Source organism: Oncorhynchus mykiss, chromosome 6 (assembly GCF_057628025.1).
Source record: "Oncorhynchus mykiss isolate SJ-2025 chromosome 6, ASM5762802v1, whole genome shotgun sequence".
Lineage (NCBI taxonomy): Eukaryota > Metazoa > Chordata > Actinopteri > Salmoniformes > Salmonidae > Oncorhynchus > Oncorhynchus mykiss.
In genome coordinates, this window is record NC_143027.1 from 22,172,183 (window position 1) to 22,199,501 (window position 27,319).

A 27,319-nucleotide genomic window follows, 5' to 3' on the forward strand; every position below is an offset into this window, starting at 1 on the left:
TGAAGGCAGAGGTTGACTGTTGGACAGAAAGGCAACGGACAGATGCTCCTCACAACGCACAGCAGAGACTTCTCCATAGAGACCAGTCAGGCAGGAGATACTGGAGGCTATAAAGCGGCTGGACAGTGGATGAACTGACTAGACTGGACAATGGTCAGAGCACACGCAGGAAATCAGAATAGTGATCCTCAGTATTTAAGGAGAGTTACAGCAGCCTTGGAGTAGCACTAGGCAGTAAGAGCTGGAGTCGGAGCAGTCTGTTCTCTACGAGTCTACAGTAAGCCCAGTAACACAAATAAGGGGACATCACCTGTTGCAGTGTGGGTCTAGGGTAACTTTGATGTGTGTTATACGGTAAGATAAGTAGCCTATCGCTATTTTATTTGAAGTGGTTCTCTTTGAAATATACACAAAATATAGTATAATATCTATAACACTTCAAATATTGTTTATACAGTATGTTTTTGCACTGTGTTAGTCATTGTATTGTTGAACAGAGGTGTATTGGTATGAATCTTTGATATGAATAGAGGCTACAGTATAATCCATTGAAGAAACCTCAGTGTCTCCTGAAAGGCAGAGACCAGTTAGCATTGTGTTTTGTTTCAGCTGTGGAACACTGAGACATAGAGATGACTGGAGCCCTCCTGTCTGGGCTCCTGCTCTGTTGCATAGTGGTAATGTCTATTCCTTTCTTATATATAAAATTAAATAATATGGAATATGAATCCATTCATTGTTTTCAGTGTTTTACTGTAGATATTAATTAATGTATTGGTAGATCTGATACGTTTCATAGGCTAAACACAACTATTCATTTGACTCCATGGTTCTGCTTGTTTCTATACTGAGTTCATTGGATAAGTACATATCAAGGATATTACATGTCTATGCACTAACCAACAGAATAAAGCAGAGTAAATGTTTCCTCTATTGTAGGTGCTGTGTGAATGTGAGCCAACACAACCGGGGCCAGACAAAGGAGAGATGGACTCCGGTGGTGAGTTCTGGAACTGTCAATCACTTTCAATGCAATGGCTGCAACTCTTACAACCTGATGTATGATGCTAGAATGTCTTTAGGATATCATGTCATTTCCCTGTTGTTTCCATAGAGATTTGCTCAAAGAGATGATAGAGGAGTTCCTGTAAAGTGTGATCCATGCCTATTTGTGGTTTTGTGGTCATAACACCTGCTTCTACACCTGCATTGCTTGCTATTTGGGGTTTTAGGCTGGGTTTCTGTACAGCACTTTGAAATATCAGCTGATGTACGAAGGGCTATATAAATACATTTGATTTGATTTGATAATGACAGAGGGCAGTCTGGTCCATCAAACATCAGACTGGGTGTTCCAGCTGGTCAACGTATCCCTGGACCTCTCCCAGGCAGAGAGCTTCTGCAGCGGCCAGTTCAGCTCCCTCACCACCCTGGGCCAGCCTGAAGATGAGGAGGGAACCCTGGCGCTCCAGAGGCGGGCAGGCCTGCATGGACCCATGTGGGTTAGGGACCCCAACAGACCAACGAGCAGGCCTCTGGCACTAGCCAAACAGTGTGAGTTTAGCAACTACAACACCTATGTCTTGATGCCATATTGCATTAATCTCTTCCACTCTATCAAGTTGTCTATAAATGATGATCGATACCTTGGCTTTGTGTTGTGATCAAGGCCAGCATAGAGCGTGATGATCTTCTTCTGTCTCTACCTGTTAGACATGCTCTTCCAAGCCCTGAACTTTCCCAGGGATTCTCAGGAGGGCTACGGTCGTGTCAACATGATGTTCCCGGCCCTGCCAGCGGTGAGCGTGTGTGTCCGCGTGCAGTGGGACCCCCAGTGGGACCAGGTGTCCACCATGTACTCCTACGCCGCACCTGTCTTCACCAATGAGTTCCAGCTGCGCGGGCAGGTGGACAGAACAGGACGCATACTGCTGGCGCTCATTGTCCACGGGCAGCACTTCCCCTACAAGGCCTCCTTCCTCAATGATGGGGCCTGGCACCACCTCTGTGTTACTTGGCGCAAGGCTGACGGCCACTGGGCCATCTATGTGGACGGGGAGAGAGGGGCCATGGGCTCCAGGACTAACACCCCCAGGGACATACATGGAGAGGGCATACTTATCCTGGGGCAGGACCAGGACTCATTTGGAGGGAACTTCACTGAACCCTTCGTAGGGAATATCACAGATCTGAATGTCTGGGACACATCCTTGGAGCAGAGACAGTTCCGTGCCCTGGACGGCTGCTCACCTTTGACCCAGAAAGCTATCTTTACCTGGAGTATTGATAATATGACCCGTCACCCAGTGGTAAAAGAGGTGTCAGCCAATCTGTTCTGCCCAGGTGAGACTGCACCAACACTCACACAACAATGAGAGATCCCTACATAAAATATAGCTGTAATCTGATCTTTATTGGATGTGCTTTTTATCAGTGCTTTTGATTCAAGGTTGATGTATTTTTTGTTTGGTTTGATTGTCATCTTAGCAGTTGAATCTTGGCCGTTTAAACTTAGTGTCAGCCATTTTGTTTCACATGCCCCTTGTGGTCTCTTGGTCCTAGTTAGGTAGCCTACTTTCCATTGAAGAAGGATTTGTTCACACACAAAATTCAGAATACATTATTGGGTGGCCTCCAGCAGATTTAAAATCAGAATGTAGGTATTTTGTTTCTTTCACATAGCTTTTTAATTCTGATATGGTACCTTTATAGAGCTTTCTATTGCAAACCTATTGTCCTTCTTCCAGATCAATCCAAAGCTATTACTAATCCAATACTGAGGCAGTTGCGATTGTTCCCAGTCCCCTGTCAGTTGGTTGTTGAATCATTCTGGGTGATCTACCTCAAAAGAGGCCAGTTAAACCAGTGGCTGTCTGCCTGAACACATCCAGTATGTCTGTCTGAGAGAGAGTCATGGGGGAGAGGAAACTGGTTTGCGTGGTTCACTGGCTAACGGCCATGTGGAGGGCAGAGGAGGGGGATTCACACAAGTATGACGTATGTGCTTTACGAAGAGAATGGAGCTCTACTCAATAGTGAAAAGCAACAAAACGTTAAACCGCCACGAAAGGGATTCCATTTCTGTAAGTAACAAGTTGACTGGCTTTTTGTTGGCAGCCATTTTCAGTAAAAATTTCAAACACGGTTAAATTAATTGCAAGTAATTGTCTGTGTTTTTCAAAGGTTGTTGAATATGAATATGAAAATATGATAGTATTTTACTTAAACATGTAAATTGCTTTGAAACATGTTATGCTATGGCATGCTAAATTAAACCAGATACTTAGAGGACCATGGAGTAAACAAAGGTGTTATAAAATCAAGAGCTCACTTGCCGCAAATAAGTCATTTAAATATATTTCCATTAACTTTAGTAGAATAATAAACTGATTATGTAGTTACTGGAGCTGTCTCATGCTGTATGTCTTTGTGTTGTATTGCAGGGGTCCACAGGCAGAGGGAGATGCAGGGCTGCAGGGCTCTAGAGGGCTGGTCTAGCCAACAGCTCCCCTTGTACAGCTCTGCAGACTGCTCCACCACACTCCCCTTCATCTGCAGGACCAGCAGAGGTGAGTCAACTACTATCTAGACCGCCAATACATAGGCCTAGACCATTACTTACGTACTGTGACAAACATAGCAAACATAGTTTGTGACTAAATAACCTAACAAAACATCAGAGAGGAACCATGGACTGTTTCTGACACATGGCTCTCTGTTACAGAGCGCTATGTTAAGATGAAGGGGTTGAGTGAGTTACAGAGCTCCCATCCCAGTCCCTTCATGAACCTCCTCATGCAGCTCTCCAATGGAACACAGGTAAAGACTGATTACTATAAATCACTGGTTGCCTGTCAGGATTAAGACATTTATGATTGATCTCTAAATTATTTAACTTGACACAGCAATTTAACTTTGTTCTGTCAGAAAATGATGTCCAATTTTTGATTTGATCTACAATTTTTGATTTCCTTTACATCCTCTGCTCTTTTTGTGTGTTTGTGTGTATTTGTGTGTGTGCGTGTGTGCATGTGTGTGTGTCATCAGGGTGTGGAGGGTGTGATTGGGGAGCAGTCAGGGGGTCAGATGAGCTGGGGTCAGGTGTCCAGTCTGCTCAACATGTCCAGGCAGGCCCTGGAAGATACCAAAGAGGGGCTGCAGCCTAGAGACATGCTGTCCCTGGTCCAACTGCTAGTGCGGGCTGCAGACGTGCCCACAGACATGGCCACGGAGGGGAACCACAGCCGGGCCACCAACAGCGCTGGGGAGCTCAGCCACACCTTCATCACTGTGGCTGACAGCATCATCAGCCAGGACAACGTCCCCAAGTGGCAGGCCATCAAACAGGTATCAATCAATTATTTAAAGTGATTTACGAAGTCCTGTTTACATCAGGTACCAGAGTGGCAGACTACAGCAATGACTGGGAACAGGAAGAGGCAGAGACAAGGTGTTAAGAATGTAGACATGACTACTGGAGTATGATTTTAGCATTTCTCCACTAGAGGACAGTAAGATGTATACTGTGAATGACCGAGAAACTATCAAATGAATGGTTACGCTTGGCTTAATTAGTTAGTGTACATGTACAGAACACATAAGGCTGAATCTTGATAAATCTTAATTGCACATACACTAAATGTAACAGGTCTAATTTATATATTGCTGCAGCACTTTTTCACAGACTATTATGATCTCTGAACAATTTTTATTTAATATCCAACAAAGACAATATTGAATGTTCTTTAAAGGAAGCACTGTGTGCTTTTATGGTTAACAGACCCATCCAAAACAATTACGTAGAACATGTATACTATATGTCTATGTATCCTAGTGGTAGCCATATGATAAGTGTTTATATTGATGCAGCGCTCGCCTCCCCCACTTCACCCACCTCCTCTCTCCCAGGCCTTTCTACCCTTCAAGGTCACAGCAGCACAACACAGCCAGACTGAATGTATTAGAGCAGCTAGAGGACTGAAACACTGTGGCTTTCCTCACCCACGTAGCACTGCTTCACTCACAGTGTCTGCTCTTCTCCAATAACTACAGCCAGGAGTCTCCTGACCAGCTGACCAAACTCTGTGTCCTAGTTATAGGCTTAATATCCTGGTCAGGTCACGTGGTCAGGGCCCTACCAATGACCAGTATATTGCTATGATGAACCCCATACCCTAATCCCTGCCCCGTGCCCCAGGTGGTGAGTGGACCGATGACTGTGGTCAGGAGTATTGACCGCATGGTGACCAGTCTGAGCACTCGGCTGATGGCAGAAACCGACCATCTGCTCATTCACAGCTCCAGCATCAGTAAGTCACTTAGTACAGTACATTCTCTAGACTGTTACAGTGTGTTCTGTGTTTTTCTGAAAGGCTGAGAGAGTGGGCAGACATACTACACAAAGCAATATTGAAACGATAACATCTTCCAGTGGCTAATTCAGAATTAGCCACTTAACATTTTTATTGGTTCGATATTGCTTTGTGTACCCACATTAAAAAAGACTAAAGTATACTATAGAATATTACAGTACTTACTATATAATTCTGTAGTAAACTTAGTATACTGTAGAATACTATACTAATTAGTGCATACTGTACCCTACCCAATCCCCACCCCATAATCTCAATTTGTGCCACCCATAAGTGAGAAACATGCATGCCAAGTATAGACCATATATTGTGTTACCTACAGGTTATAGAAAAGAGCAGAAGCTCTGAACTATCTGCTCAGACCCCACTCCTACCTACCTACAGTACCAGCCTACCTACAGGTTCTGGACATGTTGCTCTTTTAATATATTCCAGTAGGTTTCCTGAAGGACAAAGCCTGTACTTCTATGTCAAAGATAATAAAACAAAAACACTATAGTAAATACTACAGTCATGTCAGTAGAAACACTACAGTAAATAACACACTATAGTACACTCTGCGAAAACACCACGTTAATTACTATATTATATACTACAGTTTTCCTTTACTACATAATTTATACTGTAGTAAAGAGTAAATACTACAGTATGCTACAGTAAATACTTTTTGCTGACTTTAGTTTGCAGAAATACTACAATGAATACTACAGTAAAGTCCACAAAAGCACTACAGTGAATACTGTAGTAGTTATACAATAGTATACTTAAGCAATAAGGCACGAGGGGGTGTGGTATATGGCCAATATATCACAGCTATGGTCTGTTCTGATGTACGAGGCAACGCGGGGTGTCTGGATACAGCCCTTAGCCGTGGTATATTGGCCATATACCACAAACCCCCGAGGTGCCTTATTGCTATTATAAACTGGTTACCAATATAATTAGAATAGTCCAAATAAATGTTTTGTCATACCCATGGTATACAGTCTGATATACCACGGCAGTCAGCCAATCAGCATTCAGGGTTCGAAACACCCAGTTTATAATATAATAGTTTTTCATGTGGGTAATGCGTATACTGCTATTCAGAGAAACCTGGACCTCTTTGGACCCCGCCACATGAGCTTCATACTTGTTCTTTCCTTTGTTCTTCTAGACCTACTATAGCCTAACACAGGCATCTTGCTACAATACAATGTAATTTACCAACCGCTATGGAGCACTTAGCTGTTCCTCTTACTATAATACAAAAAGGACAGCTAGGCCTGCCCACTACACCATGTATGTTCCTTATACCACCTTTAATGACAACCTTCCTATCCACAGTGGACCTGTCTTCATCAGGTCTCATGTAGGAGCATACAGTGTACAGGCCTTTCTGTCCTTTGCATGTTTACTCATTAGCACTTTTTGTAGGATGTGCTGCTGTGACTACAACCCTTCCTCTTCCTATAGTTGATTCCACTGAGAATAGTCATTTCTGTCATTCAGAGCTGGAGGTCCAGCAGCAGAGTCTGGGAGAGGAATCCAGTGGGTCTAAGTTCTGTGGTCCAGTGGTGGACAGCAACACCAACATAGACTGCATCTCAGTCCCCACACAGAACATGCAGGATCTCCATGACAACGGTGAGAGACATCCCTGAGAGCGCTGTACTGTCTGTAACTGTGCTGTCTGTAGCTGTACTGTGTCTAGATGAGAATATGCACTCCTTCAATCATAGCCAGCCGACTACTTTACAGTCTCAAACATGCATTCCTCTAACAGTAAACACACCTACAGTAGTGAAGCAGGATTTTAAAATACATTCCAAGAATTTATCAAGTACTGTTTGAACACTGAGTGTGCAAAGCATGAAGAACACACTCCTCATATTGAGTTGCAAGTTGCACCCCCCCCCCCCGTGTTTGCCTTCAGTACAGCCTTTCGTGTTGAAAGCGTTCCACAGTGATGCTGGCCCATGTTGACTCCAATGCTTCACACAGTTGTGTCAAGTTGGCTGGATGTCCTTTGGGTTGGTGGACCATTCTTGATTCGCACAAGAAACTGTTGTGCGTGTAAAACCCAGCAGTGTTGCAGTTCTTGACACACCAGTGTGCCCGGCACCTACTACCATACCCCGTTCAATGGCACTTAAATCTTTTGTCTTGCCCATTCACCCTCTGAATGAACGAATGGCACACATACACAATCCATGTCTTAGTTGTCTCAAGGCTTAAAAATCCTTCTTTAACCTGTCTCCTCCCCTTCATCTACACTGATTGAAGTGGATTTAACAGATGACATCAATAAGGGATCATAGCTTTCACCTGGATTCACCTGGTCAGTCTATGTCATGGAAAGAGCAGGTGTTCTTAGTGTATGTACTAGTACACACTTATCAATGCATGGTACAGACATTATGTTTTCATCCATCCGTAGTACCACTTGACTTCATACAACTATTCACAATCTATATTAGCTGGTTATTGTTTCCACTATGTGCTGCATTGTTAAACTGTCTAGTGTTCTTAGAAGTGTTGTTTATGTGGATGTTGATGTTGTTGTTTATGTGGATGTTGATGTTGTTGTTTATGTGGATGTTGATGTTTATGTGGAAGTTGATGTTGTTGTTTATGTGGATGTTGATGTTGTTGTATATGTGGATGTGGATGTTGTATGAGCAGGCTTCCAGATGGTGACTGTGGTGAACACGTGGTACAGTTCCCTGCGGCCTCTCTTCAACTCAGAGGAGAACATCACCATGTTTCCAATCGTCACCGATGGCATCCAGAGGTAGGGAAGACGAGAACTCTGAACTGTTTTAGGTTATGGTGACACTGACCAGGCACGAAATGAGAAGAAATCACTTTTTTTCATGAATTACTGTAGATATGAATCAGTCCATTAAGTACATTACTTTTCATTTTCCATTAAGACTTTTTTTTCCATTAGTGCCTACTGAGCATAAGCCAGTGTTGATATCCAGCCTTATGTGTGACTGTAACTATACGGCCTGTGCTTTGCTATGTGTGTCAGGTACCTGGGCACCATCCTGGGCTCTTCTGTCATCTCTACTACAGTCCTGGGTGACGGACAGCCTGTCAGCATGGCTGTACGCTTCCAGCTCCAACACAGAGCTCAGGTTAGTCTCACACCCACATGGAACACATTCCTCTATACACTATATACCTCTGCCTCGCTCACAGAGAATATGATATGCCCCTTGTTCTCCTCCATATGTCTGTCCTTTACTGTAAGTGTGAAAGGATGTCCTGTTCCATTGATTCCTTTAGAATCCTGTAGGGACCGTGTATGACCCAGTCTGTGCATTCTGGGACTTTGATCTGATGTAAGTATAATGACAGCAAATGTTCTGCCATTACATCAATAGAAATCAGTGTTTGAATCATTAGTGTAAAGGTTACCGTACATTGTGATGAAAGTGTAAACTGTTGTCCCTCTCTAGGCCAGAGGCAGGGGGGTGGTGGTCTACTAGAGGATGTGAGGTCATCTCTAAACAATACGACTCCACTGTCTGCTTCTGCAACCACACCACCAACTTTGCCCTGCTGATGCAAGTCTATGAAGTCCAGGTAAAGGTCCATTCTATCCTCCACAAGTCCTCACATTCCACATTGTGAAATAGTGCACTCAATAGAGAATAGTCAACAGACACTTATAATCATTTTAGTTTCTGATAAATACAATGTGTGTGTGTGTCAGAGGAGCCCAGAGAATGAAAAAGCCCTCCAGGTGATGACGTTCATTGGCTGTGGAGTGTCCCTGTGTGGCCTACTCTTCACCTTCATCCTCTTCATTGCTGTAGGGTGAGTGGTGCTCTGCTCCAGGGAATAATCTACTAGCATGTGAAGGGTACAAGACATGTGTTTGTTTGAATGATTAGCTCTGTCTGTACAATATGTCTTCTTTACCATGCTGAGCAGACCCATTGCTGCTGTGTTTAGTATTTATGTATGATTACTGACTCACAGACGAGCTGCATGTTGGTCTGACCTTGATCATCTCTCTGTGTCTGTCTCCCCTCTCCCCTCTCCCCTCTGGCCTGGTGTGGTGTGGGTTCAGAGTTCCTAAGTCTGACCGCACCACTGTCCATAAGAACCTGATCGTGGCTCTGGGAATAGCTGAGCTGCTGCTAATGTGCAGTGACTGGGCCTCTGCTAACGAGGTGGGACTCTTTACGTACAGTAGCTCTGTCTGTCTTCAAACATCTCATTCTCTGTATGGTTATGGGTACTATGAACTAGAGGAGGGCATAGGGTCAGAAATCCATGTGCCTGTAGGCTTTTATCTGCTTTTGTCGTTGAAAGTATAATAGGACTCCATTCTCTTCTCTAGACCACGGTTCTATATGTGTGTTACTTAAATGGCTGACAAGTGTGTCAATGCTTTGTCCCTCCTGTCCACTAGGGGGCGTGTCTGGTGGTGACGGCCCTGCTGCACTTTTTCTTCATGGCCTCCTTCTCCTGGATGCTGGTGGAGGGGCTGCTGCTGTGGAGTAAGGTGGTGTCTGTCAACATCAGCGAGGACCGGAGGATGAAGATGTACTATTCCATCGGCTGGGGTAAAACCCACTACAGCAATAACACTGATACACTCCACACAGGACTCATCCAGTCACACAAGACACTGGCTTATATCCTACAAGCCCAGTTTGTGCACAGTGCTGTCTGGAACACAACTCATCTAGACCAAAGGCTGTGTTCCTACTGACCACATTGGAAGAGTGTATTTATTCAAATAGCTAAACACACTCATGATGATGTGTTATAAGATGCTCATCTATTGGCCAGCTGTCTGAGGTGTTCACTTTTTTCCAGAATAAATAGAATGGCTGGTGAATGATGTCTACTGCAGTGCCTGTAACACAGCAATGTCAACTCTCTACATTAAAGACATTCCTGTGTTATATTCCTTTAAAAAATCATATTGTTGCTTTCTTTTTGCAGGTCTACCTGTTGTGATTGTTGGTGTAACCGTGACGATATCCTTGGACAAGTACAAAGCAGACAATCACTGCTGGCTCAATGTGGAGACTGATATGATTTGGGCTTTTGTGGGACCTGTTCTATTTATATTGGTTGTATGTAGCTTTGCTATACTTGTGTTTCTTCACTTTACTGTGTGTGTGTGTGTGCATTTGCATGTGTGTGTGTGCATTTGTGTGTGTGTGCTCACCTGTGATGATTATTCATGTGTCATACATGTGTCATGCAGCAACAATATGGCATGTCCATCAGTTGTTCTAAGACATTGTGTACTCCTAGGTCAATGCAGTGGTGCTTTGCCGGGTAGTCATTGTGACAGTGTCCAGCGCTCGTCGTCGCGCAAAGATGCTCACTCCCAGTTCAGCATCTAAACTCCATACCTTCGACCTGACCTGGTGAGTCACCACACTCTCGCTCTCTCTCTGTCTCTCTCTCTCTCTCTCTCTGTCTCTCTCTCTGTCTCTCTCTCTCTGTCTCTCTCTCTCTCTCTCTCTCTGTCTCTCTCTCTCTCTCTCGCTCGCTCTCTCTCTCTCTCTCTCTCTCTCTCTCTCTCTCTCTCTCTCTCTCTCTCATTCAATCTCTCTCTCGTTCAGTCTCTCGCCCTCTTTCCCTGACTCTCCTGCTCTCTTACGCACATGCAAACCTAGGACACATACATTGTATTTTGATTCTGAAACCCAACATCCAACACTTGGTGGCTTTTAATGGTATGTTTTATACGTGCGATACAACGAGACAGAGAGCTGTCAGAGGAATTTTCCTTTGAAGCACAATCTGTGGAATAGGTGATTTTCAAATCCACAAGTGACCGATCCACACAGCCAAACTTAACGGAACTAAACAGAGTGCCTGTAACTGCATGAGAATGAGGTAGTTTGAGTCTGAAGTAGTGGGAGTTGTTATAGGTCTTATCAGCCTAACACCTGGTCCTAGAGAGACGGAGAGGCAGACTGTGTGGGTGTGTGTTGGTCTGTGTGCTTTTCACTGAGCTCATTGTCTGGTCAATGTGGACTCTAAAACAGGGACCAGGGCATAGGGTTCAGTCCTGTCCCAATATAGACAGGGTCTAAACATGCCATACTCATATTTAGCTGCCCACATGCAGAGACAAGATAAATAAAACAATGATATTGTGCACACTGCACATCTATGAACACCAAGACAGTATTTCATTGAGATATTTATTTTCAATCATCACCTCTTCATTTCCTTGTAAAGAGAGTGAAGGAGTAAGCAAGCCATCTCTGCCACCTCCGCAGTCTATCTGTTCCCCTAAGAATGTGATGAGATGTCACACGTTTGGAAAAAAGACTCAATTGAGAAAAAAAGCAAAGGAAGAAGAGGAATTGCTCACTTTGTCCTTGTAGACAGAGTTCAACGTGAACTCAATCTCCTGACCCAGGTGCAGCAGGATGACAACAAATCAGAGACACAGAGCATACATGATAATAATGTAATGTGATTATTATTATTATTTTTACTAATTTAAATTGAATACACTCGCATCAAGTATAGCTGTGGTTGTCAAATAACTACATTTTGTGTGTGTGTGTGTGTGTGTGTGTGTGTGTGTGTGTGTGGGTTGGTTGTGGGTTGTGTGTGTGTGTGTGTGTGACAATAGCTAGACCTCATAATGGACATCTATTCAGCATCAGCTGAGTCCTGCCAGGAGAGTGTGTGTGTGGGGTCGGTGCGTTAGTGGGTGTGTGTACTATACTGACAGTCTGACGTCTGCAGGGCTGTGACGCGACCAGTCCTTATTCTACTGCCAGTGCTGGGCCTTACCTGGCTGTGTGGAGTCCTGGTGCACCTATCCATGATGGTGGCCTATGTCTTCATCGCTCTCAATGCTTTCCAGGTGAGAAAAGCCATTATTTCAAGGATCATTGTCTGTAAAAGTTTGTAGAGAGCGAGCAAGAGAGAGAGATGGGCTAGATAAGCCGATTGGTGGGCCGCGGGAGCAGTGTAGTGTGTGGGAAAGGGTGGCTCAGGGTGGACCTTTGAAGGACAGGGCTCAAGGCTGGCCCCTCGCCAGATTCATCTCCACCTCTCTACCCATCACACTCCTGATAAGACCTATAAATCAAATGGGGGTACTCTGCACTTCCCCTCTATTTTTCTCTTTCTACCTCTACCTCTCTTTCGCTATCTGTCTCTGTGCGGTCTCTCTCTCTCTCTCTCTCTCTCTCTCTCTCTCTCTCTCTCTCTCTCTCTCTCTCTCTCTCTCTCTCTCTCTCTCTCTCTCATATAAGCTTTCTGCATGGTTGTTAATTCATGTGAATGAGCTGGCCATGGCCCCGGAGTAACCCTCAGAGAGCTGCTAGTTAATTTAGATTTATTGTGAGGCTTCATCCGGAGAAAGGGGAGGTAAACCTCATCATCCTCAAACTATACTTAGGCTGTTGAAGGGTCCATAGAAATAACTCACTATATTGTACATTGTCTTCTGTCTTTTCCTTCCTGTAGGGCCTGTACATATTCCTGGTGTATGCGGTTTACAATAGTGAGGTATGTTTTCTAAGAACTCTGTTTCAGCGGGGCTTCTTTCTCTCAGAATGCAGTTGTCTATCTGTGGCATGCCGACCATTTGACAATGATAAACACGTTAGTGGCAGTACTGAGTACTGAGGGTATTGTCTGCTTTTCTTAAAGGTGAGGAATGCCATAAAGAGGATCAAAGAGAAGAGGAAAGCTTTGTCTTTCACGGTGAGCCAAAAAGCATACAGCGACATCCGTACTAACATTTTGATTATTCTCAACCGGGAGAAAAACATTATGCTAATTCAGGATGAACATGCATTGAATACACAATCAGACAGCGTCATGTAAACTTCTCAATGCAATCTCATTGGTTGTAGAACTGTTCCCAGCCAATCAGCTTTCTGCCGTCCCAGAGGGGTCCAGCCCAGACGTGGACCCACAGTCTGCCACCTCCCTCCAGCCCAGAGACCAGCGACATCTCAGGCCCCGGCAGCACCACCTCCACCTCACTGGTCATCAAGAGCGGTAGGAGAGGCTGGCCAGAGTGGGGTGGGTGGCTCTAGGGTTGGAGTTAGGATTGGGGCTGTGGAGGGTTGGGGTGGGTCAGGTTGTCTGGTTTTGGGTAGGCTGGGTTGGGTTGGGTAGTGGTGGGTTGTGGTGCAAGGAGGCATGCAGTCTGGATATTACACTTAGGTGTTCAACATACCTGACATGAATGCCATTAAAGGCATTAAAGGAAAGTTTACCCAAAACTCTCAAATGATTCCATACATTGAAACTAGTTGAGTTTGTAGTTTGCCCTCTCCCCCTCTCTCTCCCTGTAGTGCTGTACTGAAACAGCTGCAAAAATGGGTCACGTTACTTGTGACTTGCTGGATGCAGGCCTCACTCTACTACGTTGCCAGTGAATTCATTATTCAGAAATGTGTTATTTTATTGAAAGCGTACTGCCGAATGAGCTATTTTTGTCAAAAGTTCTATCGGTTTTGAGTCAGGAAAGTTGTATATTTCAACCTAAAATATTTGCGATTATTTTATATTATTATTGTTAGAGTGCGTGAATGAGGACCCAAAAGCGAATTAACAAAACAGAGTTACTTTAATGACGAAACACACGTAGGCTCAGATGGACAGGCAGATTCCGACAGGACAGGACAAGGTTGCAGCAAACACGACGATAGTCTGGTTCAGGCATGAGTAACACAAACGAGAATCCGACAAAGACAGGAACAAAAACAGAGAGAGATATAGAGGACTAATCAGAGGGAAAAAGGGAACAGGTGGGAAAAGGGGTGACGAGGTAGTTAGGAGGAGACAAGGAACAGCTGGGGGAAAGAGGGGGAGAAAAGGTAACCTAATAACGACCAGCAGAGGGAGACAGGGTGAAGGGAAAGGACAGAAACAAGACACAACATGACAATACATGACAGTACCCCCCCACTCACCGAGCGCCTCCTGGCGCACTCGAGGAGGAAACCTGGCGGCAACGGAGGAAATCATCGATCAGCGCACGGTCCAGCACGTCCCGAGAGGGAACCCAACTCCTCTCCTCAGGACCGTACCCCTCCCAATCTACTAGGTACTGATGACCACGGCCCCGAGGACGCATGTCCAAAATCCTACGGACCCTGTAGATGGGTGCGCCCTCGACAAGGATGGGGGGGGGGGGGGGGAAGACGAGCGGGGGCGCGAAGAACGGGCTTGACACAGGAGACATGGAAGACCGGGTGGACGCGACGAAGATATCGCGGAAGAAGAAGTCGAACTGCGACAGGATTGATGATCTGGGAAATACGGAACGGACCAATGAACCGCGGGGTCAACTTGCGAGAAGCGGTCTTAAGGGGAAGGTTCTGAGTGGAGAGCCAAACTCTCTGACCGCGACAATATCTAGGACTCTTAGTTCTACGCTTATTAGCAGCCCTCACAGTCTGCGCCCTATAACGGCAAAGTGCAGACCTGACCCTCTTCCAGGTGCGCTCGCAACGTTGGACAAAAGCCTGAGCGGAGGGAACGCTGGACTCGGCGAACTGAGATGAGAACAGCGGAGGCTGGTACCCGAGGCTACTCTGAAAAGGAGATAGCCCGGTCGCAGACGAAGGAAGCGAGTTGTGGGCGTATTCTGCCCAGGGGAGCTGTTCTGACCAAGACGCAGGGTTGCGAAAAGAAAGACTGCGTAAGATGCGACCAATAGTCTGATTGGCCCGTTCTGCTTGACCGTTAGACTGGGGGTGAAAGCCGGAAGAGAGACTGACGGAAGCCCCAATCAAACGGCAAAACTCCCTCCAAAATTGAGACGTGAATTGCGGACCTCTGTCCGAAACGACGTCTGACGGAAGGCCATGAATTCTGAAAACATTCTCGATGATGATTTGTGCCGTCTCTTTAGCAGAAGGAAGCTTAGCAAGGGGAATAAAATGAGCCGCCTTAGAGAACCTGTCGACAACCGTAAGAATAACAGTCTTCCCCGCTGACGAAGGCAGTCCGGTAACAAAATCTAAGGCGATGTGAGACCACGGTCGAGAGGGAATGGGAAGCGGCCTGAGACGGCCGGCAGGAGGGGAGTTACCGGACTTAGTCTGCGCGCAGACCGAACAAGCAGCCACGAAGCGACGCGTGTCATGCTCCCGGGTGGGCCACCAAAAACGCTGGCGAATGGAAGCAAGCGTACCCCGAACGCCAGGGTGGCCGGCTAACTTGGCAGAGTGAGCCCACTGAAGAACGGCCAGACGAGTAGGAACGGGAACGAAAAGAAGGTTCCTGGGACAAGCGCGCGGCGACGGAGTTTGAGTGAGTGCTTGCTTTACCTGCCTCTCAATTCCCCAGACAGTCAACCCGACAACACGCCCCTCAGGGAGAATCCCCTCGGGGTCAGTGGAGGCTACTGAAGAACTGAAGAGACGAGATAAAGCATCAGGCTTGGTGTTCTTAGAGCCCGGACGATAAGAAATCACGAACTCGAAACGAGCGAAAAACAGCGCCCAGCGCGCCTGACGCGCATTAAGTCGTTTGGCAGAACGGATGTACTCAAGGTTCCTATGGTCAGTCCAAACGACAAAAGGAACGGTCGCCCCCTCCAACCACTGTCGCCATTCGCCTAGGGCTAAGCGGATGGCGAGCAGTTCGCGGTTTCCCACATCATAGTTACGTTCCGACGGCGACAGGCGATGAGAAAAATACGCGCAAGGGTGGACCTTGTCGTCAGAGAGGGAGCGCTGAGAAAGAATGGCTCCCACGCCCACCTCTGACGCGTCAACCTCGACCACGAACTGTCTAGAGACGTCAGGTGTAACAAGGATAGGAGCGGATGTAAAACGATTCTTGAGGAGATCAAAAGCTCCCTGGGCGGAAACGGACCACTTAAAGCACGTCTTGACAGAAGTAAGGGCTGTGAGAGGAGCTGCCACCTGACCGAAATTACGGATGAAACGACGATAGAAGTTCGCGAAGCCGAGAAAGCGCTGCAGCTCGACGCGTGACTTAGGGACGGGCCAATCAATGACAGCCTGGACCTTAGCGGGATCCATCTTAATGCCTTCAGCGGAAATAACAGAACCGAGAAATGTGACGGAGGAGGCATGAAAAGTGCACTTCTCAACCTTCACAAAAAGACAATTCTCTAAAAGGCGCTGGAGGACACATCGAACGTGCTGAACATGAATCTGGAGTGACGGTGAAAAAATCAGGATATCGTCAAGGTAAACGAAAACAAAGATGTTCAGCATGTCTCTCAGGACATCATTGACTAATGCCTGAAAGACAGCTGGAGCGTTAGCGAGGCCGAAAGGAAGAACCCGGTATTCAAAGTGCCCTAACGGAGTGTTAAACGCCGTCTTCCACTCGTCCCCTTCCCTGATGCGCACGAGATGGTAAGCGTTACGAAGGTCCAACTTAGTGAAAAACCTGGCTCCCTGCAGGATCTCGAAGGCTGAAGACATAAGAGGAAGCGGATAACGATTCTTCACTGTTATGTCATTCAGCCCTCGATAATCCATGCAGGGGCGCAGAGACCCGTCCTTCTTTTTGACAAAAAAGAACCCCGCTCCGGCGGGAGAGGAGGAGGGGACTATGGTACCGGCGTCAAGAGCTACAGACAAATAATCTTCGAGAGCCTTACGTTCGGGAGCCGACAGAGAGTATAGTCTACCCCGGGGGGGGAGTGGTTCCCGGAAGGAGATCAATACTACAATCATACGACCGGTGTGGAGGAAGAGAGGTGGCCCTGGACCGACTGAACACCGTGCGCAGATCGTGATATTCCTCCGGCACCCCTGTCAAATCACCAGGCTCCTCCTGTGAAGAAGAGACAGAGGAAACAGGAGGGATAGCAGACATTAAACATTTCACATGACAAGAGACGTTCCAGGAGAGGATAGAATTACTAGACCAATTAATAGAAGGATTATGACAAACTAGCCAGGGATGGCCCAAAACAACAGGTGTAAAAGGTGAACGAAAAATTAAAAAAGAAATGGTTTCGCTATGATTACCAGAGACAGTGAGGGTTAAAGGTAGCGTCTCACGCTGAATCCTGGGGAGAGGACTACCATCCAAGGCGAACAAGGCCGTGGGCTCCCTTAACTGTCTGAGAGGAATGTCATGTTCCCGAGCCCAGGTCTCGTCCATAAAACAGCCCTCCGCCCCAGAGTCTATTAAGGCACTGCAGGAAGCTGACGAACCGGTCCAGCGTAGATGGACCGACAAGGTAGTGCAGGATCTTGAAGGAGAGACAGGAGTAGTAGCGCTCACCAGTAGCCCTCCGCTTACTGATGAGCTCTGGCTTTTACTGGACATGAAGTGACAAAATGACCAGCGGAACCGCAATAGAGACAGAGGCGGTTGGTGATTCTCCGTTCCCTCTCTTTAGTCGAGATGCGGATACCTCCCAGCTGCATAGGCTCAGCACCCGAGCCGGCAGAGGAAGATGGTAGTGATGCGGAGAGGGGGGCAACGGAGAACGCGAGCTCCTTTCCACGAGCTCGGTGACGAAGATCAACCCGTCGCTCAATGCGAATAGCGAGTTCAATCAAGGAATCCACGCTGGAAGGAACCTCCCGGGAGAGAATCTCATCCTTTACCTCTGCGCGGAGACCCTCCAGAAAACGAGCGAGCAAAGCCGGCTCGTTCCAGCCACTGGAGGCAGCAAGAGTGCGAAACTCAATAGAGTAGTCTGTTATGGATCGATTACCTTGACATAGGGAAGACAGGGCCCTGGAAGCCTCCTCCCCAAAAACAGATCGATCAAAAACCCGTATCATCTCCTCCTTAAAGTCCTGATACTGGTTAGTACACTCAGCCCTTGCCTCCCAGATTGCCGTGCCCCACTCACGAGCCCGTCCAGTAAGGAGAGATATGACGTAGGCGACACGAGCAGTGCTCCTGGAGTAAGTGTTGGGCTGGAGAGAAAACACAATATCACACTGGGTGAGGAACGAGCGGCATTCAGTGGGCTCCCCAGAGTAACACGGCGGGTTATTGATTCTGGGCTCCGGAGATTCGAAAGCCCTGGAAGTGGCCGGTGGATCGAGGCGGAGATGGTGAACCTGTTCTGTGAGGTTGGAGACTTGGGTGGCCAGGGTCTCAACGGCATGTCGAGCAGCAGACAATTCCTGCTCGTGTCTGCCTAGCATCGCTCCCTGGATCTCGACGGCAGAGTGGAGAGGATCCGAAGTCGCTGGGTCCATTCTTGGTCGGATTCTTCTGTTAGAGTGCGTGAATGAGGACCCAAAAGCGAATTAACAAAACAGAGTTACTTTAATGACGAAACACACGTAGGCTCAGATGGACAGGCAGATTCCGACAGGACAGGACAAGGTTGCAGCAAACACGACGATAGTCTGGTTCAGGCATGAGTAACACAAACGAGAATCCGACAAAGACAGGAACAAAAACAGAGAGAGATATAGAGGACTAATCAGAGGGAAAAAGGGAACAGGTGGGAAAAGGGGTGACGAGGTAGTTAGGAGGAGACAAGGAACAGCTGGGGGAAAGAGGGGGAGAAAAGGTAACCTAATAACGACCAGCAGAGGGAGACAGGGTGAAGGGAAAGGACAGAAACAAGACACAACATGACAATACATGACAATTATCTTATCTAGCCGACTGCCACAGCAGCGGCGATGTCTAACAATTGCGCACGTGTGTCCTCATGGGGTAGACCGTGCTATGTAAAAAAGTCCCAATATACCCTTATATGGAGCTTGACGTCACAAATTCAATTCTTTAAGGGGTGAGAAAGAACCTGGTGTGAAAGTTAAAAGAAGAAAAGAAAAAGAAAAATAATTTGTAAAGTTAGTTACATAAAGTGGAAAAAGACATGGCAGCAAGAGCAGGCTGATGTCCGGTCCCTGACTGCACTTTATAGTAAATCAAGGGAAGAAGCCACCAAATGTCACGGTGTTCTGATAAAAGATATGGAGTGATGCAGAAGAAGGTTAATAGCAATTCAAAATAGTAAACACAATATAAATACTCCTGCAGCCAACCTTGCATTGCTACATGCGTGTAGCAAGCACTTCAGTGGGGATGTATATGAATAAGATATGCAATCTGAAATGATGGGGACAGGAAACTGAAGGATACTAAAAGATACAGCAGTGCCAAAATACAAAGGCGCATTTGAGAAGAGAAGGCGACAACGCCAGCTTTTGGAGGTAGGTAGACTAGCCTGTCTGAAGGGTTCTTATTGTGTTATTGCCATTGCATCATATCATGTAGACATATAGACCTGGGTTCTCTACAGGTTAGAATATGTATTTATGACAGGGCGGGTTGAGAAACAATAAACCTAAAATCACCTTACATTGCAGAGTATAATATCCCAAAAACATTTTGATAAATAAACATGTGATATATAGTGTTTTGGGATAATGTAAAACCCACTAACGGTCTTGCTCATAGAGGTTTATTATAAGCGGTCATGCAATAAAGTAAAGTTTAGCTACTTACTCGTTAGATAACTCTCCATTTGGCACAGCTGAAACAGATGTGCGCTCCAATTTGTTTTTTTAATAAAAAAACATTTCAGGACACCATAGTTTATGAGGGCAGCAAAATCCCTCTGGTCACAAAAGCAAACCAACTGCTTCGCATCATCATTATGTTCCTCCATTTCTGTAAGAATTGTAGTCATTTATTCAAATTCTCTCTGCAGCACAAACGTTCTTTATTTGCAGCATTGGAGCGAAATTGCCACAACTGCACCACCGTCTGTGTTGATCCTGGAGATGGGTTGGGGCTGTGATCCAGCTACTGCTGCAAGTTGCCTCAATTCTCCGTCCGAATACTCAGGCGACGACACCATCAGCACCCCTCCAGTAGCTTTTTTTTTGGTCGTCAGACATTTTTGGAGGTTGTCGTTTACTTTGTATAACTAATGTCTAACGTAGTCTTCACTTCACTGTCCTTACAAAAACCTGTATCTGTGATTACGGCACCCATCTCCGCTGCTGTGCAGACGGATATATCAAATTATGATGTAAAATAATCGCTAATGTTTTGGGTGGAAAAGTAAACATTTCCTGATTCAAAACCGATGATACTATTGACAAAAAATAGCTAATTCCGCAGTACGCTTTCAATAATACAATGAATTTGTCCACAATTTGCAGATTTCTGTATCATGAATTAATTGGCAACAGCGCAAAGCGAGGCCTGCATCCAGCAACTTCACCAGTCAGTTGAACTGCTTTTGCAGCTGTTTCAGTACAGCACGACAGGGAGAGAGAGGGGGAGAGGGCAAACTCCACTGAACTAGTTTCAATGTATGGAATCACTTGGATTCATGATTTTGGGTAAACTTCTCCTTTAGTACCAGGTGAATAAATGCATCTATGTGAGATTTTGCCTTTTTGTCTTTCAGAGAGTTTTGGAAAAGAAAGTAGTTTCTCCTTTAAACCTGCATCAGGAAACCAGGTATGTTTGGTATTATGCATCTATAGAGACTCTATCCTCTTATTTGGCCTACCATCACTCCTAAATGGTTCATTGTGTATTTGACGAATTCTGATCCATCTCCCAGACATCAACACGTCTGTTTTACTTTCCCAGGTGGTTCAACTGACTGCTTTCAAGCCCTCAGGTATTTTCACCGTTTGCTAGGGCAGCTGAATCTGACTTTCATTTAATCTTGCTTTATTAAAAATAATGTGGCTGGCACACATACAATAAGGAACCAGGTTACATTGTCTACTGACAATTTGGTCATCATTTAATCCCCTTCTGTTAGTATCTGTATTTTCTTCAGATTGAAATGATTTTTGATTGGACAATTATTTTGACTACATGTAATAACATCAGGTGTGTGTTTTGTAAACATATTGGCAGCTCTTTTTTGGTTTTTGAAGTGGGCCAGGTCATTCGAGAGCCTGGAACTATAAGGTTCTATCTGCAAAAAAAGAGGATTCTGAGATAATTGGCTTTAAAGTTCTGAATCCTAATCGGTTTGAATGGTGTCAGCAATTTTGATTGTGTATTCTTTTGAACATAGCAACATGAATTGGGTATCTAGAGTACTATATAAGTTGAGAACACTGAACAGAACAAGGCTATATTAATAACTACATTTTGACAAAAAACGCAGATGGAACCTTATAGTGTCAATCTAATTATCAGAAAGGAGAGAGGTGAAAGTTTGTCCTTTGATTTGCTGAATGTTTTCTCTTTTATGGCAAACACCTGATCGGTGGTGTGTGAGTGGCACTTGGGGTCCGATGTTGACAGTCAGAACAATAGGAAACATCATTTTCCTCAGTAGTTAGACAATCAGGCCGATCATCCACTCAAACACCTGCTCCCACAGATTGACTGTGTCACACGCATGTATGCACACACACATACGTATTCACGCGCACACACACATACAAACAGACACACACACACACACACACGCAGGCACGCACCCACACACACTCAATCCACCCAATATTTTGTGTTGGGGCAATAATGAAGGTTTTACAAGGTCTAGTCTGTAGTTTTCTTTTTTGCAAAGAAAGAATAATCTATTATATTGGACATAATGTGTTGATAGAATAATACATGTTGTGTTACTTTTCTGTTACAACAGGCTGCTGATGGAATGTTTGGAATTGGACACAAAGGCACATTTATCATATAACCTGGTGGGTAGAAAGCGGAATTGCACAGTGGATACCACAAACAGATACACACAATAGATGCATCCTCTCTCATACAAATATTGTAGATGATGTAAATAGACACACACTCAAATACTGCACATATAGAATACACACACACACATACACCCCACATACAGAATGAAAGACTCAAAGATGTGCACACACACACACACACACACACACACACACACACACACATAGAGCGTGTGAAGCAGGAAGCGTTTTTTTAGGGCGACAGCTCCTCCTCAACCACAGTGTCCCATTCCCAGGGTCAGGAACCATCTGCTGTTTAGGAAATCGCTGTTCCAGAGAGGCAACACAACATTTGTCGTGTGCATACAGACTTCAGTTTCATTCTCTTTTGCAGAGTGGCTTATCACATCGTCAGTCTTTTTTTTACAGTCATCTTTTTGTGTATGTGTCATTTTGGTTTTTACAGACATAACTAGACAGTAGATGTTACTGTTTTTACAGACATAACTAGACAGTAGATGTTACTGTTTTTACAGACATAACTAGACAGTAGATGTTACTGTTTTTACAGACATAACTAGACAGTAGAAGTTTCTGTTATTACAGACAAAACTAGACAGTAGACGTTTCTGTTTTTACAGACAAAACTAGACAGTAGACGTTACAGGTTTTACAGACATAACTAGACAGTAGACATTACTGTTTTTACAGACATAACTAGACAGTAGATGTTACTGTTTTTACAGACATAACTAGACAGTAGACATTACTGTTTTTACAGACATAACTAGACAGTAGACATTACTGTTTTTACAGACATAACTAGACAGTAGACATGACTGTTTTTACAGACATAACTAGACAGTAGATGTTACTGTTTTTACAGACATAACTAAACAGTAGACATGACTGTTTTTACAGACAAAACTAGACAGTAGACATAACTGTTTTTACAGATATAACTAGACAGTAGACATGACTGTTTTTACAGACATAACTAGACAGTAGACATGACTGTTTTTACAGACATAACTAGACAGTAGACATTACTGTTTTTACAGACATAACTAGACAGTAGACATGACTGTTTTTTCAGACATAACTAAACAGTAGACATCACTGTAAACACTGGAAACTTTGAATCAATGATTAAAGGCCTATACTACTGTAAGATACTATATGACCAGACAACAAGATTGTGTTGTCAGTGTGAAAACGTGGATAGTAGGATGACAGATCCTCTCATAGATCAACAGCATTATATAGTAGAGATATGCTGCTAACTCACTGTGCACTGTCTGGACAGCTCATAAAGAGACTTTAAGAAGCCTATCACCTGTTGTACAGTACTGTATCACCAACCAACCACTATGTGTATTGGAGGCTGTGCTAGCTGCAGCTTGGCTATCTCCCCAAGCCTTTCCTCCCTCCCCTGCCCTGGCCTATCCTGCCTTACAACAAGCAACAGAAATCCTGGCCTCTCCCTATCTCCACTGCAGAAAGGTGCACTCTGAACCGAGACACATTATTCAGTACAGCTCAAATGATCGCATGAAACTGTTTATTGTCCCAATAGAAGAATATGCTGGGCAAATATAATGTACATTGTCGTTTGATATAATTGTATTTCTATACATATATTGTTATGAGATGGGGGAAGGTTATTGTTAGGACATAGACAAACACACAGCCACACACTTCCACACCTCATCCCCAGGGGGCAGCAACAACCTGGTTCAAATGCTTAGCCAGGAAGTCTTGTGGAGCCTTATGAAGTGTTGATTGGGCACAGGTGCAAGGAAATGAGATTGAGACAGCTATTAGAGCCGTTAGGCTGATGTTTTTTCTTGGTAACCATGTGAGCCCTTGGTTTTGTTTCAAATCTTTTGCTTGGGAATGTTTTTAGTTTTTTTGCATATATTTATTTTTGTCACCTCTGAACAATCAAAAATCTGCTTGGACTGGCTAACCAAGAGGTCATGGAGGAGCTGGCCCTAGACCAAAGGTAAGGTTGCTGTCTTCTGGGTACATGTACATACAACACAATCCTTATACTCTGATTTCTCACATAGGTGCACATCTTAAATCAGGTTCTAGACCATGTAACTAGGACTAAGACCCCTAGACTTAGAGTGCAACAGTATTAGCAGGCTAGTCAATCGATTTTGTAACAATACATTGTAAGATTTGTATGAAAATGATAGCTTTTCCAAAGCCCTTATACTTCGTTCCTTAAATGTATTGTTTAATTACTGTTAATGGCCTCCAATATTTCTTTGTAGCCATTAGCTGAAATGGACATTTACATATGCATTTGTGAAGTAGCACTGACTTGTCAGCCCAAAACCATAGACTTTCACTTTAATATGAATTGCTTTGTCATGACTCATAAATTGCTACCACTATCCTGGATAGCCTCCAGAGTATTTGAAAAGAACGTATTGTGTATATATGACCCCCGTGGTCATTGAACAACAGCGGGATGGTTCAAAAGAAATGGACAGAACATAAGTGGCGCTTTACTTAATTGCATTTATTGATTTGATGCTATTACAATAAAATATATTTAAAGAAAAGTATGTTTTGATTGTTTCTGTAACCAAGTGGACCATCACAGACAGTTTGAGAATGAGATCTTAAACAGACCTCATCACTTCACCAAAACATCCAAGACTGGGACTGCACAGAATAAGGTGAAACTCAACAGAAGCAAAAGCAACATATAGAGAACCAATTACACAATGAGCATCTTCAACCTTAAGAAATATAAAAGTATGGGAGGTGAAACATCTGAGCTTGATGTATTCCTCACTGTGGCATTTCTTTTCCTGCTTCACAATATAAATGCACTGTACAAAGAGGTACAGATGACAGTCATTTCAGTTAGAAAAAGGTCAATATATTCAGACAGACAGGCCAGGGTTCTCTTAAGGCAGGTGTTCTGATTGTCTCCAAGAAGTTAAAAGAGCCAACCCTGCCTTGTCTGTATGCGAGAGACAATTCAAACATGTTGCTTCATGTGTGCTATGTGCTGAAATTACGCAAACGGATATGTGGGTGTTAAATGTTATTGATGTTGATTTCATTCCTTGCCGTCCTGATACTCTATGTTTTGTGCTCCATCTGACAATTTTCCTGCCATTTCTCAAGTACAATAAGTCTATTTTCTCTTTACACTTGAATCCAACTGGATTTTCCTAGATCTCTTTCAAATTTAGCTTGAAAAGCAAACATTCCATACATTGCCAATTGCATGTTTTCCTTCATTCTGCAAGTACAAAATGTCTGGAGCACATCCACAGTGCACGACCCCCTATCCTTGACCTGGCTCTGTAGTCCGGGTGGACAGAAGAAGCTAGAGGACTTATACAGTTAAGCTTACCAAGAACATTCATTTTTAAAACGTCTACTTAATAAGAGATTGCTTTCTTTGTTGTTCATTTTTCTGTCCACACACGTGGGTGTCTCTTTCTGGGGCCGTCCTCCATTAATCTGTTAATAAGAGACGACTGCAGCCAAAGATGGCTTTCATTCTCTCCCACACATCAGCGCCACATTCAGGGCTCTCTCCCTCCCTCTCTCTTACACCATCTCTTCCCCCTCCCTCTCTCTCCTCTGTATCACTCTCTTTCTATCACTTTAAGTCGATCTCTCATTGGGATAACAGACAGTCATTAAACGTAATATGAGTATGCAGATTTAATTCTTGAAACATATGTGTAGTTCATATATTAGAATATCAATATCGAATAGAAAAAAACTATATTGAACATAACATATTTTTCACATACCACATTTTTTGGTAAAGTTGGTGACAATGTACAAAGGAACAAGTGCTAAAATAAATGTAGTGCTTCCACTATATTTGAAAGGCTAAGACATGTCTTAATGACGTGTTATAGGGCCTCTTTCATCTGAAAGTGGCCCTATAACTCTGATATAACGTTGATATAAGACCTCACTCTGCTGAATTCAACAAAATGTTACATTTACTACACACAGTATCATAGCATAGCTTTCTTTGTACATTTTATAACTATGTACAATAGAAGGACTGCCAAAACAATGAGTCAATATTCTGTTTACACACACCTTGGACAGAGGGGATACTCACGCATGCACGGACGCACACACACAAACACACAACTCATCTTCTCCTAGCTGTAATCATAAATCCCCTCTTTGCTTCCACACCATCGGTCCCACAGACAGTCTGCTGGTGTACAGTGATGGTAGCGTGGTGCTCATATACAGGCCTTCTTGGCATGCAGCATCTCAATGAGCAGGTTGTTGCAGGGCACCTCCCCACTCAGGTGTTTGTAGCACAGGTAGTCCTCTGCCTGGGTGCTGAGGGCTCGCAGCTCTGGCAGATGCAGCACCAGCTGGCTGAACTTGTCCAGATACAGGGGGTAGGTGCACACAGTGTACTCCAGCAGAGCCCCATTCACCTGCTCCTGAACACTCTCCACAAACACCTGGTTCTCCAACAGCTTCACATCTGGACAGGGACATAATAAAGAGATTTAGAGGGGATTCATTTACTCTGCAGATGTCACATAAATGGGATAATATTGATATATTTATTTGAAACTGTTCCTCAAATCCCTGTGTTAAGGCTCAGCATCAGTTACTTGTTGAGATCAAGTGTAGGCCTAATCTTTAGCATTGAAATTGCAACAGTTTATTACTAACATTCAATTTTTGGTACATTGGATCTGTACAGCGTGGGTTGGTTGTGGGTTGGTTGTGGGTTGTGTGTGTGTGTACATGTGACAATAGCTAGACCCTATAAAGGACTTCTATTCAGCATCAGCTGAGTCCTGCCAGAAGAGCCATTCACACAGTAATTAAATATTTTGAATAATCTTTTCAAACCACTTAAGGGCAACTAAATTGCCCTGATAAACCGGACTCATTGATTGAAGGAGAGAGAGCAAGAGAATGAAACAGACAGCGGAGATGGGAAATATTTTCTGCATGTGACGAGTGCTCTCATTATTCTAAAGCCTTTTATTCCCAGCTCGCTGGCGCTAAATAGCAGTCGCTTAAGGGAATCTGGGCAACTGTCGTCAATACACACTCCATATGCAGAAGCCACAGCATGAATGTCAGTCAGATTATTGAATGATAGACCCATCCATTAAGGTTCCATTGAATGCTATTAAAGAATAATGGGTGAGGTTGTCTTCTTTGTTAATGTTGCCTTTTGACAAGGCCCTATATTGAATTATGAGTATACCTGAAAATAAAGGACTGGTTCAGATAACAGTTGGAACCTTCTGGATAAAAAAAAACATATATCAATGGCTGTGACTTTTCCATTTAAAATGCCATTTCTGCCTTTCAAAATAAATGGGACAGCGAGACTTG

General features: G+C 44.4%; 2 protein-coding genes across 3 annotated transcripts in view; one reads left to right on the top strand and one right to left on the bottom strand.

Moving 5' to 3' along the window:
* On the top strand, nt 1-24,525 carry adgrd2 (adhesion G protein-coupled receptor D2). Of its 2 annotated transcripts, XM_090237233.1 has the most exons (27): nt 1-354; nt 610-677; nt 940-1,000; nt 1,318-1,554; nt 1,714-2,343; nt 3,444-3,569; nt 3,725-3,819; nt 4,048-4,347; nt 5,198-5,309; nt 6,864-6,998; nt 8,037-8,145; nt 8,389-8,494; nt 8,646-8,701; nt 8,819-8,945; nt 9,076-9,179; nt 9,436-9,538; nt 9,781-9,934; nt 10,320-10,453; nt 10,638-10,753; nt 12,096-12,216; nt 12,825-12,866; nt 13,011-13,064; nt 13,217-13,364; nt 20,701-20,753; nt 20,889-20,919; nt 21,904-21,958; nt 22,246-24,525. In XM_090237233.1, the coding sequence occupies exons 2-26, from the start codon at nt 633-635 to the stop codon at nt 21,909-21,911; spliced, it is 3,207 nt and encodes a 1,068-aa protein (XP_090093359.1). In that variant the 5' UTR covers nt 1-354; nt 610-632; the 3' UTR covers nt 21,912-21,958; nt 22,246-24,525. The 2 variants fall into 2 exon arrangements, with proteins under 2 accessions (XP_090093359.1, XP_036835507.2); XM_036979612.2 differs by having other exon boundaries at nt 21,904-24,525.
* Nucleotides 24,464-27,319, bottom strand: part of nr5a1a (nuclear receptor subfamily 5, group A, member 1a) — a 14,481-nt gene continuing 11,625 nt past the window's right edge. The window contains exon 6 of the mRNA XM_021605623.3: nt 24,464-26,447. Coding sequence (XP_021461298.2) covers nt 26,194-26,447 — 254 coding nt within the window. The 3' untranslated portion in view covers nt 24,464-26,193. The remainder of the gene's footprint in view (nt 26,448-27,319) is intronic.

What these genes read in the sequence shown, in the direction of transcription:
- adgrd2 (XM_036979612.2), top strand. Translation starts at nt 633, where the DNA reads ATGACTGGAGCCCTCCTGTCTGGGCTCCTGCTCTGTTGCATAGTG. An exon ending in GCAGGATCTCCATGACAACG is followed by an intron (nt 6,999 to 8,036) that starts GTGAGAGACATC and finishes TTGTATGAGCAG; the next exon opens with GCTTCCAGATGGTGACTGTG. An exon ending in CTCACTGGTCATCAAGAGCG is followed by an intron (nt 13,365 to 20,700) that starts GTAGGAGAGGCT and finishes TTTGTCTTTCAG; the next exon opens with AGAGTTTTGGAAAAGAAAGT.